Source organism: Ornithodoros turicata, chromosome 7, assembly GCF_037126465.1.
Source record: "Ornithodoros turicata isolate Travis chromosome 7, ASM3712646v1, whole genome shotgun sequence".
Classification (NCBI taxonomy): Eukaryota; Metazoa; Arthropoda; class Arachnida; order Ixodida; family Argasidae; genus Ornithodoros; species Ornithodoros turicata.
In genome coordinates, this window is record NC_088207.1 from 42,469,105 (window position 1) to 42,488,873 (window position 19,769).

General features: G+C 45.0%; 2 protein-coding genes across 2 annotated transcripts in view; one reads left to right on the top strand and one right to left on the bottom strand.

Annotated features, from left to right (window-relative positions):
• Positions 1–19,769, bottom strand: part of LOC135401141 (potassium voltage-gated channel subfamily KQT member 4-like) — a 430,735-nt gene that overhangs the window by 259,180 nt on the left and 151,786 nt on the right. The window lies entirely within an intron of this gene.
• LOC135399898 (globin-like) lies at positions 10,992–13,230 on the top strand. Its single transcript, XM_064631633.1, has 2 exons — positions 10,992–11,603; positions 12,694–13,230. The coding sequence occupies exons 1-2, from the start codon at positions 11,093–11,095 to the stop codon at positions 12,798–12,800; spliced, it is 618 nt and encodes a 205-aa protein (XP_064487703.1). The 5' UTR covers positions 10,992–11,092; the 3' UTR covers positions 12,801–13,230.

Genomic DNA, 19,769 nt, shown 5'->3' on the forward strand with positions numbered 1-19,769 from the left:
TTCGAAGATTAGAGAAATCGCTCCTACCATCGCATGGGAAGCCGTTCAAGCTTTCAAAGAAGCACTTTTGCCTCAAAATTGGCTTCACGGAGCTTTAGATAAGTCCTGTCTCCACCGCCCGGCGAATGTTGTCAACGAGCAGGGGGCGAACCTGGTGAACGTGGGGGAAATCCACGAGATTTTTCACTCTCAGCTTCCCGGATGCTGCTGGGCGACAGGAAGAGGTCGAAGAGGAAATGGTGTAAACGCAAAGGTGGAGCAGAACAAACCGGCCACTGTAGATCTGTCTCTGCATATAGCGTGACCCAGCGATCGAAATCGGCGTGGAGCAGACTCGGAGTACGTACGTACATGTTGCCCTTACGTCGAGCAACAGGCAAACTACCATCGTGACCTGACTGCATATAGGGTGTGCCAGAGGAAATCACCTGACGTTAAACATACGTGATCAGGAAGAGTGCCACATCGGTAGAGCGTCACAGTTCCCACTTCGCATTGGGGGGCGGGGTAAGGTTCAAATGGGACGATATGTAAAATAAGGGTTGAATCACATCACCATCACACGAGCTTGAGGGGTCGTCGCTTTGCGGTAAAGGATGATGTTTAGCCCCGTAGACGCCGAGCGAATTTCAAGTGTTTCAAAGTCAATCATGTCAAGGAGGACCTAAGGGCTAAGTCAAATTTTATTCTTCACAGGTAATTTGTACCTGAAGCGATCAGTCCAACGTTTGACGAAATCTCTCCCTGCATATATCTGTATTTTCTATCATAACGCCAGCTAATCAATCTGTTGCAGGTCGTAACGAGATGCCTTGTTCTAAAATAAGGGCACTTTTCTTTTCACCTTTGTATAAACTACTATTGGTATTACTGCAATGCTCAACCCCTCTCCTTCAAAAGACAGCCTTTGTGTCGAGGCAGTTATATGTAACGAGACAAGTTCCGACTGATTATACATTAGTTCTGCCGCTCCGCGGAATGGGCGTGGTTCCGAACAGCCCGTGTGACCTCGGCCGGCAGGAGAGAAATAATACAACGGCATACTACGTCGTAAATTGCCTCGGACATCACGGCCTCATATCAGCTTTTATTTGTTATGCCGTCAATATTACAGGAGCGCAATATCCTAATAAGGATGCCTAAAGAGCTGATTCGCTGAAACGTGCGTCACGTGTAGAGCGTTGAAGTTTACAAAGATTGCAAAAAGATATATTTGTGGGTCTGAATATTTTCTTTTTAAATGTAACAATTCATGCTACAACAACAACAACAACAACAAATAAGTTAATTATAATGAATGGGGAAATTCGCCACTTAAGGTGCGGTGCTACAACAACTTTTGTTTCATTAGGCTTTTTTGAGTTAGCAGCAAAAGATTCAGAGTTTCTTCAAACGTCAATAAGTTACAAATAACGTAACATTTTTTGGGGGGAAAGGACAGATGCGAGACGGCATGCAAAGGGCACTCTTTGTGTAGGTGTCTACGTTTACAGTGTACACCCGTGTAGTTTGTTGCCACGTCTTTTCTGCCTCTTTCCTCTTAGTCTCAAGCAAACGCTATCTCGAGGAGTCTAAATCAGCTTCTTGCAATCTTCCGTCTTAGCTTCTGTTAAGGACGCAGGGCGCCGTGTCGTCCTTAAAGGAGCACTAAGAGTGCGACAATTTCTCCTCGCAGGATGGAAGATGACGTTCCGATGACAGCAACACAAAAGGAACGGGACACTTCTCTCCTTCTCAAGAAGGGCGGCAACGCAGAGCGGCCTATCATTGGTTTCCTCAAACGATTTGTCTAATCATCGCGGGAGGTCGTGTGAGCAGGCCAATCAGAGGCCTCTCCGCATTTTTTTCGTTTCCTTTGAGTAGTTTTTGCAATTTAGTGACCTTCTAAACACTTACAATATGTCGCCCCTACACTTGTCACCCGTACTGGTAGTTTTGCATGTACTGCAGTGTCTGTGCTAACAGGGTTTGTTGAAAACTGATGATGACATCATCCTCGATGTAACGTGGCTGCCACACGCAGGCTCAGGGTAGATTACGAGTGTCGCGATTGGTGGCAACAGATACGGAACTTTCCAGAGAGGACAATACAACGCTGTCCTCAATAGACGGAAATTCTTGACGTACTTGCGTTGATAACAGCAGAAAAAAAAAAGACACCATTTCAATGTGGCATGAGTGAAGGAAAAATCTAATTTCTCATGCCTCTAGGGTGGACAATACAACGCTGTCCTCAATAGACGGGAATTCTTGACGTACTTGCGTTGACATCAGCAGAAAAAAAAAACAGACACCATCATTTGAATGTGGCATGTGTGAAGGAAAAATCAAATTTCTCATGCCTCTAGGGTGCTTCGGCAAGGAATCCTCCAAGTGGTCTGCAAGAAGTAGATAGTCTGAGCCTCGTCTGCCTGCTTCTTGTTGTCACTGCCCGTCCTGAAACTTAAGCTTACGTTGTCCATAGGCTTGTCTGTTGCTTTTAGTTTCAAATATTCCTCCATTTCTCTGTCTTTGACGATGTCTCGCGCCTCAGATCGGTGCTAAATTGCATGCCCCATCAAGCAGGCGTCGTAGAGTCGACCAAAGCCAGAATGAGATGTACTCAGATTACGCACGACACATTTCTTCCTCTGCTCAATGGTCGTTGATCAGTCATCGGAAAAGCGAACGACGACAAAATAATCACTTACACGCAAGAAACGATAATGAATCGGCGAGAATCGGAATGGTCTTGTCTGACGTAACGACATCCGGCCGCCTCGCTCGGGAATTAATGTCTCACTTTTACACCTGATGGAGTCTTAATATATAGAAGCACTGTATTATTTGGGGAGCGCTAGTCCCTACTATACCGAAGTGGAATGATAGCGGTGCTTGTCGAGCAGCTGGTGCGTGCAATAATAAGAATAACTGAGGCGACATAGAATGTCATAACTGTTCGCGAACTGAATACGGAACGTTGCGAGAAACATGAAAGCTGCCAAGCAAGAAGAAGCTGAGCGTTTGGAAGGGTACACGATGCACTGCGCAGCAGTGTTCCAACGCTTTCCGTCGTTTGAATCAACTTCTCTAAGTGCCGAGATGAGACGGGTACTCTTTTAATACAGAACTTGCGCATCATCCCGAATGAGATCGTTGAAAACTGGAAACGTTGAGGAGTGGAAGGCTTGTGCTGTGTTTGTCCTTCTGTGTTTAAATGCATCATCCAACGACACAATGGAAGCGTGGTGGTGGTGGATGGTGAAAAGGGCTTGCCGTTGTCGGCCTCACAGATGTGGGCAACGTCACGACTGACGCCCTGGAGACTGTGCGTCCTGGCCGACTTCTAAGGGAACTGTGCCGACATATGTCTGAAAGCGTCTGAAGAAAACCCAGGAAAAACCCCAGACAGCACAGGCGGCACCGGGATTCAAACCCGGGTACCTCCTGGGTACCCTTCTGTGTTTAAATGCATCATGAAACGATACAATGGAAGCGCACTTGGCCACATAGCACGCTCCTAGCCAACCACCATTCGGCATTATGCTGTTTTTTTTTTCTTATTCGTTATAGAATTTTTATTTAAAAACTAGCAGAGCAAAATAGATGCCGTTTTTGCAGTTGAGTTATATGGCCAGACGAACATTCTCCCAAAGAAAGTATGTAACTACAGGATCACTAATTACCTAAAATTCATTAATTCGCTCTTGAATTAGGGGATTTAGCGCAAAAGCGAGATAGCAGAACGGGAGATATTCCTCGTTGAAAACCATTCCACGTTTTAAAAAAACCCTTAAACGCGCACGTGTGTTGAAATATCCATCACTGAATTTCGCCATGCAAATGAGAGAGAGAGAGAGAAATACATGATGACGATGATATGGAGATGCAAATGAGCCGAAACAAGAACTACGCAGTTTTCGAGCGCAGAAAGAGCGACAGGCACTCCACGTGAAAGGGTCACGTGCTTTGGAGCGATGGAGCTGATTGGTGTAAGCGCAAATCTGTTGGCCAGATAGACTGCTCTCCAAGCCAGATAAGGCGAAGGTAGCGTCATTTCTGCGCTCGAAAAGTGGGTTGTAGTTCTTGCTTCGGCTCATTTGCATAGCGAAATTCAGCAATGGATATTTCAACACATGTGCGCGTTTAAGTGTCGTTTTTAAATATGGAATGGCTTTCAACGAGTAATATCGCAAGTTCTGCTATCACGCTTTTGCGCGAAATCACGTAATTAATGAGTTAATTAATAATAATAATTTATTTCACCAATGACACTTGGTGAGGGGATACAGACAAAAAGCTGCAAAAACAGCAGCTTGACGAGGTCTGATCCTCCTTTGTACACTCGACAGAGACAGCAAAGCAATGACAAATAGCAAACCAGACGAATTTCGGAGTGAGACAATGGTAATGAACACAATGCATTAAGATGCATAAAACAAAAAAGCTATGAGAACACACGAAATAATATGACTATCCTAGTGCACATACGTGACCTTTATAGAGCGAATTGAAAGACAGCTGGTGTTAATGTTGTTTTGGATATGGGAATCGATATGTCGTGGAAGAATATATGAAACCAACTGTGAGCATTAATTAGTTCGTGCACACGGTGTGAAGTAGAGCTCATTGTAGCGTAGTGAATCAGAGGTTAATCTCATGGTTAAATTGGCTAGGGCTAGAAAGATGTGATTATTTTGCTTTACTGAAGTTACATATGTAATGGACATACGGTACTTATAGAGATCCATAATTCTGATTATGCTAAATTTCGCGAAGAGAGATCCTGTTGGATGTAAAAAGGGAACGTTTGCTATGTGACGAAGTACCTTCTTCTGACACAAAAGTAACCTTTCAAGATTTGTTTGCGTTGTGGTTTCCCAAACTAGGGGACAGTATGTGAAGTGAGGGTAAACCAGTGCGTTATAGGTCATAACTTTTGCCTTAGTTGGAAGGACGTTTCTGTGTCGACCTAAAATGCCGATCACGCGCGATATTTTGTTAGTGATGTAACTGACGTGTTTATCCCACGACATCGTGTCAGTGAACCAGACGCCCAGTGACTTCACCTCCTTGGCAAAAGATATCGTGGTTGTACCGATAACAATAGATTCGGAGCAGGAAATATCCTTATGCAGTGGGTGGAAAACAACAGCCTTGGTTTTAAGGAGGCTAATTATCAAATAATTTTTTGTAGACCACGTGTAGATGGTTGATAAGAAGTTGTTCATCTTTGTTGTTAAATCTGTGAGACACTTTCCTTGCAGGAATAGGGCGGTGTCATCAGCATAAGCTACTATCTTAATGTGGTTCGATAAGGCAAACATGTCATTCACATAGATAATGTAAAGCAGTGGCCCAAGAATGCTCCCTTGTGGTACACCGGTTGTGATGTGGTGTATTCCCGAACACTGCCCTTGAATATCAACAAACTGTTTGCGATGCTGAAGATAAGTCCGTATTAAGTTTAATGGAACACCGCGGATACCGTAGTGCTCAAGCTTTAAGAAGAGAACACCGTGATTCAGTAAATCGAAAGCATTGGTGAAATCGATGAACAGACCGAGAGTAATGAGTTTTTCTTCGAACCCGGAAAGGATATATTCTTTCTGAGACAGAAGAGCGAGTTCTGCCAAGCGTTGCTTTCTAAATCCAAACTGGGAATCGGAAAGCATGGAATTATTTGTTAAAAATGATAAAAGACGGCTATGGATTAATTTCTCTAAACCCTTTGAAAATACTGGTAAGATTGATATGGGCCTATAGTTCCTCAGAACATTAGGATCCCCACCTTTATGTAAAACGAGCACTTTTGCAATTTGCATGTCCTTCGGAAACTCACCGGAATGAAACACACCTTCGGAATGAATTAGTGATCTTGTAGGTAGATACTCTTTTCGAGAGAATGTTCGCCTGGTCATATAACTCAACTGCAGAAACGTCTATTTTGTTCTGCTAGATTTTTTTGTAAAAATTCTTTAACGAACAAAAAAAACACCGTGTATAATTCTGTGTCCTGATTTGTTCAAAACAGGGGGAGGCGCCCATCTGGGACATGCATAATGTGTCCCAGATAGACGCCTCCTCCCATTTTCAACAAATCACAGATGTGATCAATGATTGGCTATAGGAGCGTGCTACGTGGTGAAGTTCTGTTTGAACAGTGTACGCCGTTTTGCGACACTTGTGCAGATATGTTAATTGTCACAAAGGCGTACACCTCGCGCTTTGCACAAATCAGAAGTGATATCGGTATCAGTCTGTGCGATAAGTCGCCTTCAACGTGTTATGTCGTGAAGTTCTGTTTTAATATTTCTTCGTATTACACATCGACACGACAGCGTCTCAAAAGCATCGATCACTGACATCGTCCTGAAATCAAACAAAACAAAATCACTGACATCGTCCTTATGTACGACTACTTTTTTTAAGGCAAGAAAGCGCAGATGGTTACGAGAGTACGGGAGGAACGTCAGTATGCATCCTGGGCACACTTCAAGGGGAACTGCTCTGACACCTGTCTGCAAAGCCAGCAGGAAGACCAAGGGAAAATGCCGGGCAGCATAGCTGCTGGTAAGGACTCAAACCGATTACCTTCCATGTCTCTATAACATGGCCTGCCACCAACGAGGGGGCGCTGTATTCACTCGGTCATGCCGCTGGTACAGCTCCGGTCAACCTTAATAATAACACTGGAAAAAAATTCGGCCAAAATTTCCCAGCGCGATAACAGCCACTCCTGGGGCACTGGGGGAATGTTAAGTGAACAAAATCCTTGCGTTAAACTAACACAATAATTTTGTTCAATTAAGATTTCCTCGTGGCCCCAAGGCTTGCTGTAGTCGCGCTCGGGAACGAGACCAAGTTTTTCCAGTGTTATTATTAAGGTTGACCGGAGCTGTACTCGTGAACACGGCTGCTAAAGGTGCCTCGAAACGCTCGTTCTGCATAAAGGACTTTTCTGCTGGTGCAGTAGAGCGGTTCATCTCTGCCCCCCCAGTTCTGTCGCATTCGAATTCCGCACGCCGCAGCAGCAGCAATAAAGGGCACGAGAAAAATCCATTGTCAGCATGGTACCCAACCATAAAAGGAAGTAAAAATCATCATGGCCCGAGTCAAGACTTGTTTTTCCTTGTCTCTCGTAAAGTACCATAAAATATTCTCAGGAAAGTGCGGGGGGGGGGGGGGAGACATTCGGAACAAAGGCTGCGAGTGACACAGACTTTGCTTAGATTTTTGCGCTCGCGCTAAATGGGAAGTGTTCGCCCGCTTCGCCAGTTCGGAAGAGCTCGTCTCTGACAACAGAAAACTATGCGTAAACCATTTAGCTTACTTGTTATTCTTTCATGCGAAAGTTACTCACGTATTAGCCATAATTTCCCCCTACCAGCTTTTTCCATTCTTCTTCTTTCTATGTTCCTGCGTAAATCTACGCCGCCGCCATATTGTCTCGAATGTGTGTTATCATTACATAACTGCATTTTTTATGTGCACTACTGCAGTTATAGTATGCTATGTATCTTGTCTCGTTCACTTACCTTCCGGCGTCTAGGCCAGAATACTGCACAGATTTTGTGCGGCGCGTCCGAGAACTACACAAAGCCATTTACCAGTTCGTTACGCCAATGTCTTTATACAAAATGCACGTGCTGGTCATGAGACAAATGTTGTTACATCGCTCGTATGAGACGTGTGAAGTATTATTTTACCAAGAAATGTCACATCTAAACGGTTTTCCTCTTCTTCCTTTTATTTCTCACATCACCATCACTATGACATCTTGTTTGTTTGCTTGTAGGAAGAAGAAAAAGAAAAGGAGAAATACCCCCTCTTTTGCCTAAGGATGTCGTCGAAATGTGCCTGCGGAGTCGCGGCTGCCTTAAAGGAAGACTTCGGAACAAAATGGGTTTCAAGCTTGCGGTATTCCCACGATCATCTACACGAACTGAACAAACGAAGTTGGAATCATAAAAAACGACTTTCGAAATTTGAAAAAGTCTTTCTCCCACCGAACGTCGATGGAAGCACTTCTTCCTTTCTCTGCTCGACCAACGTCAGCGTGCATTAGTCATACCATTCCCTATCTTCTGACTCTCAGGGAAGGAGATGGCTGTTGTTTCTTTCCATCTGTGTCTGATTGATCTGATTTCCAATCTTCGTCCATTGTTTTGTTCCGGGAATGTAACGCAGCGGCTACGACCGGCGTGGTGCTTGAATCGGTGCTGCGATCGAAGCCAGTATCCAATATAGTGAAAAAAGTTTCTGCTCACGGATAATAAGTAGGGTTCCTGGTATTCTGTACTTACCGAAAACAACCGATAAACGTCCGCCGACAACTCTTTTGTGCGTTCGGCTCTCGTACTTGTCCCCTCCATGCAGGGTGACGTAACGCGTTGGCCTTCGGAAAGGAAAGTTTTTGAGCCTCCTCTCCACCTTCCTGTTTCGGTTTGATTGCTCGCTTATTTGAGGCAAAATTCGTCACTCGGGAAAGAAACAAAGTTGGTGGCAGGTATACTGTGGATGTTATGCACCAACTACTATGTGCAGCAATTTTTTCACCGATCGTTCCGAAGTATCCCTTTAAAGGGACGGTCGCCTCCGGAAACCCATCTATGAAACGGATACCACTATGCTTGGCGTCGACCGACAATGTATTGGGACGGTTGGGTATTCATCATTAAAATCGGTAAAAGTGCTTCAATGTGCCTCGTCGTTTTTAGTCATATCGCACTGTTTTGCCGATCTTAATGACAATGTACTTGGCCATTTTTTTCGTCGTAAAAGTGCCGATATATTAAATAAACGAATTTTAAGTATCTGCTCTGCTTCCGCAGCTGCAGAGGCTCCGGTGGCCTGACGTCGCTTCCTAAACGGAGTGAAAATGCGCCATGGAATGCGCATTCGCATTCCTTTCGTCAAGGTCGCGCCCTGATTGGTTCTTAGGGAGTGATGTTTTCTCGTTTTACCAGAGAGGGAATTCCGGCGTACTCTCAACATCCGTCGTCTGCTCTTGTCATGTATTCCATCGCGGAACAGTGAAACTGCGCCACTATCTCGCGTGCGGTTTTCCCGATACCGTAGCCAGTAATTCACGACAGATCAAATGATGACGGAACGGACTGGAACGGATGCGACCGTCCCAATTAAACAAATGTTGAGGCGTTTACACGCTTCAACACCATGAGGGCCACCCATGGCCCTCATGGTGGCCCTCCCATTTAAACACCCATGAGGGCCAAGCATTGGGACAACAAAATATGTTAAATCACAAAATTACAGAACGTATGAATAAAATACATTTGGTTGCACTACACACACCTGACTGGGATATGAAACTCTTGCGTTGTTAAGGAAAAGCAGAGCTCGAGGTAATTCGTTACAAGTACGTATCTCGTTACTGTAACGAAGTTCCTTTTTTTTGGTAACTTGTAACTTAACTCGGTACTTTTCCGCCGTGGTTACTTTCCCGTGGTAACTTTCAGAGGAACTCGTTTCTTTTTCCGGTAAATTTGCCAAAGTAACTTACGCTAAGTTCCAAGTTACTTTTAATTCGCTTTTCACTCACGTCCACATATTTTCTTGCTTTCTCTCCGGTTCTTTCATTGCATTTTATGACATAAAACGTGATATTCAATCAATGACAGTATTCCATTCAGGAAGTAAGAATCGCTGCCATTGAAATGAAGCTGAGCCATTGTGCTCCCACAGGGAGTAAGTTGCAGAGCGTTCGAATTGTTGGACGAAACGAAACGAAAAGTTGGACGGACGAAACGAAAACGGTCTAAGCCTGTTGCACTCCTCCGCAGGCAATTCAATGTCGAACTCAACTGCTTACGCGCGCTGCACATGTGTAGTGCTATTTTGTGTCCGAAGTAACTTGGAAGTAACTCGTTCTTTTTTTAGTGACTCCGTAACTGCGAGTTACATTTCAGGCTGAATGACTTCATTATTAACTTGGTTACATTTTTCACACGGTAACTTAACTCGAAACGAGTTCTTTTTGACGCGTAACTTCTCGTGTAACTTCCTCGTGTAACTTCTCGCGTAACTTCTCTTTCCGTGTTAGCGCCGCGAAACAACTGTGGCTATGAGCAGTGTACATACGTGGACAGATGGAGAGAGCACAGCAGGAAGGAGTGGGGGACATGGGGGGTTAGTATGAGTCCAGGGCCGACTTCAGTGAGAACCGTGCCGACATTCGTCTGGAAAGTCTGCAGGAAAACCCAGGGAAAACCCGGAGACAGCACAGCCGGTGCGGGGATTCGAACCCGGGTCACCTCCCAGTCTTGGCGTGGAAAGCGGCCACCCTAAGCACTATGCCACGGCAGCTGGGAAGATGCGAAGTGGAGTATAGTTAATGAAGCTGACGATGTCTTTTGGGGCTGTGATTGCATTTATTATTTGCAGTGAGAAAAGCGTGAAAGAGAGAGAGAGAGAGAGAGAGTTGAAAAGAACGTGATCATGAAAGAATATGAGCCTGCATCTAAGTGAGCCCGCTAACGTTTAAATATCGTATGTGCAATCCGCGTACGTGAATCAAAGCGTACCTATACTACGCTAATATGGAATTGTAATGGCGATACACCACCTTGCGTTTTTTTAATTCAGTTACGCGTGCGGCTATATGCACACCTTAACTTCAGTCATAACCGGATGCAGATCCTGGCCTTCGAACTCTACCTGCACTGTCGAGCTCCACATTCATCTATACAGCAGACACATTTATTATGCAGCCGCGTCATTCAAGACCCCTCGTTCAATACTTCAGACGGCCAGCAGGAACAGCAAACGTGAGACCGACTATACGTTCAACCTGCTCACATCGAAATAATCCATTCACAGTATTTTATGCAGCATTCTTTACTGGCTCTTCTTCTGTTTACAGGAGTCGTTGAGGCTTTTGTGATGCAGGACGAACACAGAGACTGACGAAGATGACGATCATGACTACAGTGTACGGGAAACAGTACAAAGCTAGAAACTGAGGCGAGGAAGAAGAAGAAGAGGTGGCAGCAGCATTCTGACCTGCACGACGTCCTTAACGTCCTCTTAGGAAGAATTACAAAGCCTGTTTTCACTTTTCCACTCACACTGCCGAGAGGACACACTTGTAATGGGAAACCTCGGAGGAGCATCGAAAGATATACCGGATGAACGAACAGGATTAACTCGTCGAGAAATCGCAGTCATTCGTGACACTTGGGCCTACTTCTGCAGAGACTTGCCCGGGAACAGCCTCGCCATATTCTACACTTTCTTCAAGAGACACCCAGATTACATCAAAACATTTTCGCTTCCCGAGGAGGAGGCATCATTCGAGAAGATTTTCAAGGGCACATTCCTGACATCCCATGCTATAGCTGTCGCGTACCAACTCTGTGCTACTGTGGACGTGCTCGAAGACACTGACCTGCTCGTGGCCCTGGTGCGAAAGAACGCCCATAATCACATTCACAAGCGCGGCGTAGAGCTGGTGCAGTTTCAGAATATGTACATTGTTATTCGCGATGTCTTGTACGAAAAACTGGACCGCAAAAGGACTCCCAAAGCGATGCAAGCGTGGGACAAGATGCTGACGTTTCAAGCCAATGTCACCAGGACTATCTTCAACGAAGAACGACCAAGTGAGTAGTATAGGGCATGAGGTCAAGTGACATCCGATGCATGGTGAGCCAGGCATCGCCTTTATCCGGCATGTCTTCTATTCACGATGCTGCTTTCGTGGTCGTTAGCACGGGTTCCCTCCCACATAATCAATACAGATATAACCAATGTATAATCTGTCCAGATAACTTCTGGTAACCCCTTCGGCACGGTCTCTAGCAACATTGGTATGCCTCTGGGCTCTGTCCCCTCTCCTACAAATACGATGTAATGCCATATCAGGCACCTTGGAATACTTGTTATTGGATGGTGTCCGTTCAACACGACATGCGCAGTGCATTAACTGTGGCGTTAGACAATGTTCGACCAAGCAACACTCAACGCACAACTTATCTTCTGGGGTGGGTCGTCGTGGGTTTGGCGTACTACGAGACTGAAATGATGCTTTCTTCTGGAACAAGAAACTTGTGTCTGTTTCATTTTCTCTTTTCGATGTTCAGTGGAACGCTCAAAAAATGATATTGAAGCTTTCTAAAGATTTAATACGTACAAGCTTCCTCGTGGTGGACCACGCTTCATCGGGTACAAAAAGGTATACCACCCGAAAGCCTGTACATATTAAATTTTTGGAAAGGTTCGGTGTCATTTTTTTCTACAGCCGTCTCTGACGTCATTCCCCTTTGTACCCATGTCTGTTTAGTGAAATAAAACCTCCACAGGAAGAACCTTACCAATTTTAATTTTGCTCTAGTAGCTCATATTCATGTAGTGCATCCCTTAATTGGGTGATTGGAGTGGAAGGAACACCATATCACTTTCAAAAATTAATTGATTTCCAAAACACTTGGTTCAAAGAAGAAAATAAAAATTAGTTCCTTGTTAGCAAGCATTGGTGCGTCTCTTTCACATCTTGCACCTTTTAAAACTTAAATAGCTAAGGACATATTACCCATACACGCCTACTGCGAGGCTTCCCAACAGCTGAGCGTCATTCACATGCTTCCAGATTTTAATCGAGTCTTCTTGTTGCTGCCTTCCCGTTATGCCACCTCGTCTCTGTTATGTCCATACGTCCGTAATGTTCACCATCGTAAATTCCGTCTTTTACAGGTTCTGCAGAAGACAGCCCAGAAGGATGTCCTACAACGGCATTTCCACAACCAGCAGAAATTTCACAAGGTGTTCGCACAAGTGCCGGGGAAACGGCAATGAAGTAGCTATCATACTATATTGCGCTATCAATACAACGTGGTCCTTGGTTTCCTAGTGAGCACCAATACCCCCCCTCCCCCGCAATATGTTATATAGTGACATATTGTGCTGCTTCGTAGCGTTGTAAATAATGTGAAAATTTTATAATTTTATTGAATTTCAGTTGTGGAATTATACTGGTTTGTATAGGCACATTTCATTTTTGAGTTACATGTGCGGAAAGTCGCCGCAAAAGTAGAAGCTAGAAGAAAAGATAAAAGATTATCAAGAGATAAGCATGGTCTCGCACTGAAGAAATATGTTTGTCGCAGTGACATTCTAAAATTTTCGTTCAGTCCAAGAACCATACATGACTGGAACAGCATTCCGGAGGATGTTGTCACTGTTGAGCATATGCCTAGATTTTTGCAAGTATTGAATACCTGTTATCCAGCTATCTCCAGCTATATAGATATCTCCTGTAATGATCCGCGATGTGAATCAACAGTATTGTAAATAAAATAAAATAAAATTCAACTCAAACGCAAGCGGAAAAGTTTATTTTCCTTTTTTCTTTTTTTGACGTCATGCATGTACACCTCCAGTTTTAAGACGGGGTTCGTATACACCTTGTCTGTGATGCAGACCTGTTTATCTATTGAATCATTGGTTGTTCCCAGAGACAGGTGCCTACCAACATACTATAAAAGTGAACGCGTTCTCGCCTAAGAATGTACGGGAAAAAATCTACGCGAAGTAACAGATTTGCATGATGGGCAGCACACGTCACTGCAAGCATGGTCTTTGACGAACTAACAAAAGGACACCTATTTCCTTTCTATAGGGAACACATTTCGCTTGTTGCGAACCTATTTATCTAACGTTCAGTTCATTTTGCCGTCGTGTTTGCGCATGTGTATGCGTGACAGAGGTGAGGAGAAGAGAGTATCTATTGCTTTATTTAGTATTTTTTATGTTACTATCATGCAGAGCTGAGTTGAATACGCGGGTATTGGAGATTAAAAAAGGCGCAATGCACAGTGACCACTAGATGACGGGCCGAACGGTGTTCAGCACAACCCTCCTTCCCTAACACAACATTCAGATTTTACCGAAGAGATGACAGAGCTTCACTTATACAGGGTGTCCCAGAAAACATGTCATTGAATTATAATAAAAAAACTACGCCAGCTAGAATCATGCGGTCAACAACATTTGTTCTTATTAGGTTTTTGCCACCTCCTAATGTGAATGTCATGTACTCCAAGTTTCATTATGTAAATATTTGCGAACTGAACTCGGAAATTTGCCAAGTAAAGGTCACTTTTTTACCCCACCAATATGAAGAGCGTGCCGAATTCACTCAAATTCATGATAATTCACAGTGATATTCACGAGCTATCCCATCGGAAAAAATAGCCGAATATCATGCTTTTCGGAGCAACGGACCATAGCGCGCGATAACTTTTTGAGCGCAATCGCTCTCAGTGCGACGAAAGGAGGTTCCGAAGCCAGCCCACAGAGTGATAGTAGAAAAGCTAACAGTTCCTAAAATTGGGAGAGGGAAAGCATTATCCTTGCGAAAGTCGGACGTGATAAGCTGTGCCTGTTTTATCTCTTTCTGGGATGCCGGGGAGGGCTGGGTTTCCAACCTCCTTTCGTCGGACTGACAAAGATTGCGCTGAAAAATTCATCGTGCGCTATTCTGTTCGACCTCCGTAGAGCATGATGTTCGGCTATTTTTTTCGATTGGGATAGCTCCTGAATATCCCTGTCAATTATCATTACTTTGACTAAATTAGACACGCTCTTCACATTGGTGGGGTAAAAAAGTGACCTTTACTAGGCAAATTTCCGACTTAAGCTCGCAAAAATTTACATAATTAAACTTGCGTTACACGACATTCACATGAGGAGGTGGCAAAAACCCAGTAAGAACAAATGCCATTGACCGCATGACTCTACGTGGTGTAGTTTTTTTTATTATAATTCAATGACACGTTTTCTGGGACACCCTGTATATAGATATGCTCAGCCCCGTGGCGCAGTCTCACCGTACGTTACGTCCATTCTTTTTGGAAATCTCCCAGGAGGAGCGCCGTGAGTGACCTGAAGGGAGCGTAATACATCTTGAACTACACAGGGCACCTTTTGAACGAGACGTTGCGGAAGAAAAATAAATAAGGGTTATGCGAAACAAACAAACGGAGCATGCGGAGCATGACCAATTCCCCGGTGTGCGCTTCATCATGTCTAACAGCAGCCCACGAGACAGTGTGTCTTGCAGAGGAGTGCATCAAGGATATTCCGGGAAATGGTTCCAGCCTACTATGCATATATTTATCTGGAAAGATGCGCATTTGTTGTTGCTACTGTGCATCATTAGTGTACTTTTTCTTTCTTTGTTGTTGGCTGAACTGCAGGGGGTATAAGTGTTCATAACTCTTATGGTGCAGATAAATGACGACGACTTGGCATATCCCGCTGGTATAGCGTTCAGAATAAGCCCGCTCAAGCGAGTAGCACAGTGCCTACATTATTTATTTATTTAATATCGTGTTAGTGCCGCGAAGCAACTGTGGCTATGAGCGGCGTACAGACGTGGACAGATGGAGAGAGGACAGCAGGAAGGAGTGGGGGACAGGGGGGTTAGTGTGCGTCCTGGGCCGACTTCAAGGGGAACTGTGCCGACATTCGTCTGGAAAGTCTTCGGAAAACCCAGGGAAAACCTCAGACAGCACAGCCGGTGACAGGATTCGAACCCGTGTCACCTCCCAGTCTCGGCGTGGAAAGCGATCACCTTAACCACTATGCCACGGGAGCTGGTCCTACATTATTTAGAAGGCACTGTACAAGACTGGTAGTAGTATAGTTAAGGGTCAAGTGTATATTCACGCAGATGGAATACAATGCTTTTCTCGAATAGACAGCACTCCCCGTCCAATTCCGAGTAGATGTTCCCGGAGTAGTGCTTGTGGTAAACCGAAGGGCACGGAGCACCTGGTTCTATGCGACAATCTCAGAAGCGTGAGTTGCATGTATTAGACAGCTGAAGAGATGTTCGCGGAACATCCTCCAGACTGAATTAGTTATTGCGGTAATTGCTTGTGTAACTGCGGTTAATTAATTGCAGAAAAATTTGAAAAATGATTCCTAAATTGTGACCACATCTAAATCGCCATTTATTTCGCCATTTATATCGCCATTTATAATAGCCGAGCCATTATTTGTCGGAGAGTCGTATTATCTTTTCTTTAGAGCAATAATTAACTACTACTGCTGCTGCTTCTGCTTTCTTGAACTTTGAACTTTAGTGTAGCGTGCTCTAATATTTCCAAAATATGGTACACGAGTTCTCTCTCTCTCTCTTTTCTTTCCTTTTTTTTTTATTTCACTGTTACAGCAAGCATTTCCAAGCAGTATAACTAGCTTTCTGTATGCAATAAAGTATAACACAACAAATCGATGGCACTGTCATCCATCATATGTGAACATAACCTGAAAAGACGAGCGGACTGGTGATATGGTTATTACAGGATATTTACGAGGGCACGCCGAACGTGTTCCCTTCGCGGTTATAAAAAGTAGAAGAGGCAACCCATTCAGTCCATCAGTTGCTTCCAATGTTTTCTGAACGTCAGCAAGGTTCCAGCCTATATAACGAGCAATAGTTTGCGACTGCTCCGCGGATTATTCTAATATCCCTCTAATGGTTTACATCAAATCAATTCCCTAGCTCCACGTAAGCAGCTAGTCATCAGTCATAACGCTCAGTGAGCCGCTCAAAAAACGAAAAAAAAAACAACGAAAAACGTATAACATCTACAGCGCTTATGAAGGCGCTTTCAAAGGATATAATCCATCTCTCAGTGTGTGTCCCTTTTCACGGAGTCCTTTCAACGGTCTGTCGTGTCTTTTCCTTGACTGGCGAATGGGGGGCTATCATTCATTCCCGGCTTCCATTTCCTGTGGCAAGGCCCTGACGATGTAGGTGTAACAACTTTATAACAGAAAGACACAAGATTCTAATATGGGACAGGTACAAGGTACGTTTCTTATTGGGAGAAGTCTCCTTCAGAGCGGCAGAATATTTGCGCCCATTATAGTGCAAATTGTACAAAACACCGATTGCGATGAGAACGCTCTTTATTGCGGAATTTTCTACAACACTGCTGTGTGTAGAGGTGGTGGTGATGGTGGTGATGGTGTTGATGGTGAAAGGGCTCGCCGTTGTCGGCCTCCCAGATGTGGGCAACGTCACGACTGACGTAGTTAAAGGCTAATCAAAACCAGAACCAATCATATCATATATATATAACCAAAACTAATCAAATCAAATACAACATTGTTACCATTATTTGCCAAACAATGCCAGAGGATGGAGCTGAGCACGGCTTCAAGCTCCCTCTTATGTCATCTGCTGAGGCCGAGGCATTCGCACTACTGGCCGCTTTGAGACATGTCTCCTCGTGTGCGCCCAGGGCCTGGTCGATCCTCACTGACAGTAAAGTGGCTCTGGAGGCGCTGGCCTCTTACTCTGCCGCAGTCATCAGTGACACCTACACGACGATCATCGCCCTGCACTCCGAACTTGTATTGCTGGGACACGAAGTGGTGTTCCAATGGATTCCGAGCCATGTCGGAATTTCAGGCAATGATCGTGCTGACGCTCTTGCTCGGCAAGCCCACGACACTGAGCAACCAACTGTCTTTCCCCTTGTGCCAGCTGAAAATCCGCCGCTTCACTGCCAACCGCACACAGCTCTTTCAGCAAGAAGCTATACGAATCAATGCCTTCCTTAAATCCATTGACCCTTTAATGACATATGCTGTGCCTGGCCGCATCCCGCGCATCGAGGAATCGTTGCTTCATCGGCTGCGGCTGAATGTGGAACGAACTCCTCTCCTCCTATTTAAGATGAATCAGCACCCATCACCTCTTTGCCCAACGTGCAACGTAGAAGCCGATGTGCCACACATCCTCATTGCGTGCCAGCGGTACGAAGGTCACCGATCGAGTCTCCGGCGCCGCCTTGCTCATCTAGGCTACCGAGAGCTTCCCCCCCCCCCCCCCCCTCGCGGTGCTACTTGGCTCTACCCAGCACGCTGAAGTCACGTCTGCGCTGACACGATTCCTTCGGGAATCTAAACTCCTGGGCATTCTCTGATACGGCCCATGCGCAACGATTAGTGAAGGAGCTGTTTCTTCTGTATTTTTTCATAATCTTCTGTATCCCAGCTGTTTGTATCTTCTTTTGTTTGCTTGAAAGCTTTAGGGAATAGCAAGCCCACATCGTGGCTAACCTTTCCCTTCTCTTTTTTTTTACTTTGCATTAAACATATCCCCCCCCCCCCCCCCACCACCACCACCACCACCACCACCAAACAACCGTTCAAAACTAATGATTCAATGCGGGAGCCTATGCTGATATACTGCGAACATTTCGTCTCGTGTGTATTATTTTTGCATTCGAAGCACACTATACTGAGCATCCGCATGCAGTGAGTGTGGCACAGAGTAGTACGGTCTTCTGCTGCCCAAGCTAATGATGACTATGATGATGTTGATGATTGCATAGAGTGGCATCGTCCTATCGTCCTCTACAATAGAGGGGGACTACTTCCATTTCCCATTCCAGGAAGTACGTGATTATGATTAGATTACATTATCAAATGACGTTACGGCACAGCAGAGAGGCCGCTATAGTCTGAAATGAGACCACGCGTTCTTATTTCCGCGTAGCGCCGAAAAGATAGCCATGAACGCAGATCTGCAGCACTCTTGAAAAAAGGGAAGCACTTGTGCGTTTCCCACGTACAGAAACAGTCGCATTTTTTTTACGTGAGTCTTGTTTCTTTCGCAGATGTTCGTCATCAACGAAACCTAATTATACATGCGTAGGGTTGTCTACATCGGTAATGAGCGTTGTACATTCATGCACAATATTAGAAAGTTGTTCAGGGTGGACGTCCACACCTGAATAACATGCAGTAATATGCATGGAGATCGGTCAGATGCGAAATGGGACAGTATTTGAGCGTTTAAGTTGCAACGCACACAGTCGCTTTCCGTACGCAAGAAATGACGCGTTCACACTGCGCACGCGCTATACGCGTATCCGCGGCAGCCATCCGCTTTTTCCTTGCGTCTGCACTACTACTAATCCCCATTACACAGTTCTAGTTATATTTTTAATTCCGTGTCAGCGCCGCGAAGCAACTGTGGCTATGAGCCGACGTGGACAGATGGAAGAGAGGACAGCAAGAAGGAGTGGGGGGCACGGGGGTTAGTGTGCGTCCTGGGCCGACTTCAGGGGAACTGTGCCGACATTCGTCTGGAAAGTCTTCGGAAAACCAAGGGAAAACCTCAGACAGCACATCCGGTGACAGGATTCGAACCCGTGTCACCTCCCAGTCTCGGCGTGGTGTTCTAGTTATACAGCACCCAAATAAATAACGTATTCACACTGTGCACGCGCTATGTGTAATGCAATACATAAAGCGATTTCGTACGCAGTACTAAAAACGAATACTGCTACGTGTGCTAAGACTCAATGTTGACAAATGTTCGTCGAAATGAACCGCTAGAGGCTCGACAGGCGGAAGCTCGTCTGTTGCTTCTGAGCGGTCCAACCTCATCGTCAACCACACGCCTCCGTATCATCAGTTCAGGGAAGACAGGATATTTATAACCGACGCCATTTGCTCATTTTTCATCAAAAAAGGATGGATTCTCCGTGAAGGGGGCGCCAGGGCTCTGCTCCTTTGTGGAAAAATGAGAAACATCGTCACCCTGGGAAGTGAACTTGGTTTATTTCTACATATCGTTCACAGTTGACGATTCGAAGAATGATGTAGGATGATGTTTACAGAGAAACGCTACTCGAAAACATGGTATAAATCTGAAGTCTAGCGGTGTTTTCTCGAAATGCCCTTCCATTTATAACCCGTTCTCTAGTTTATTCTGTACGCTTTTGTGCGCGTAGCAAGCGAGC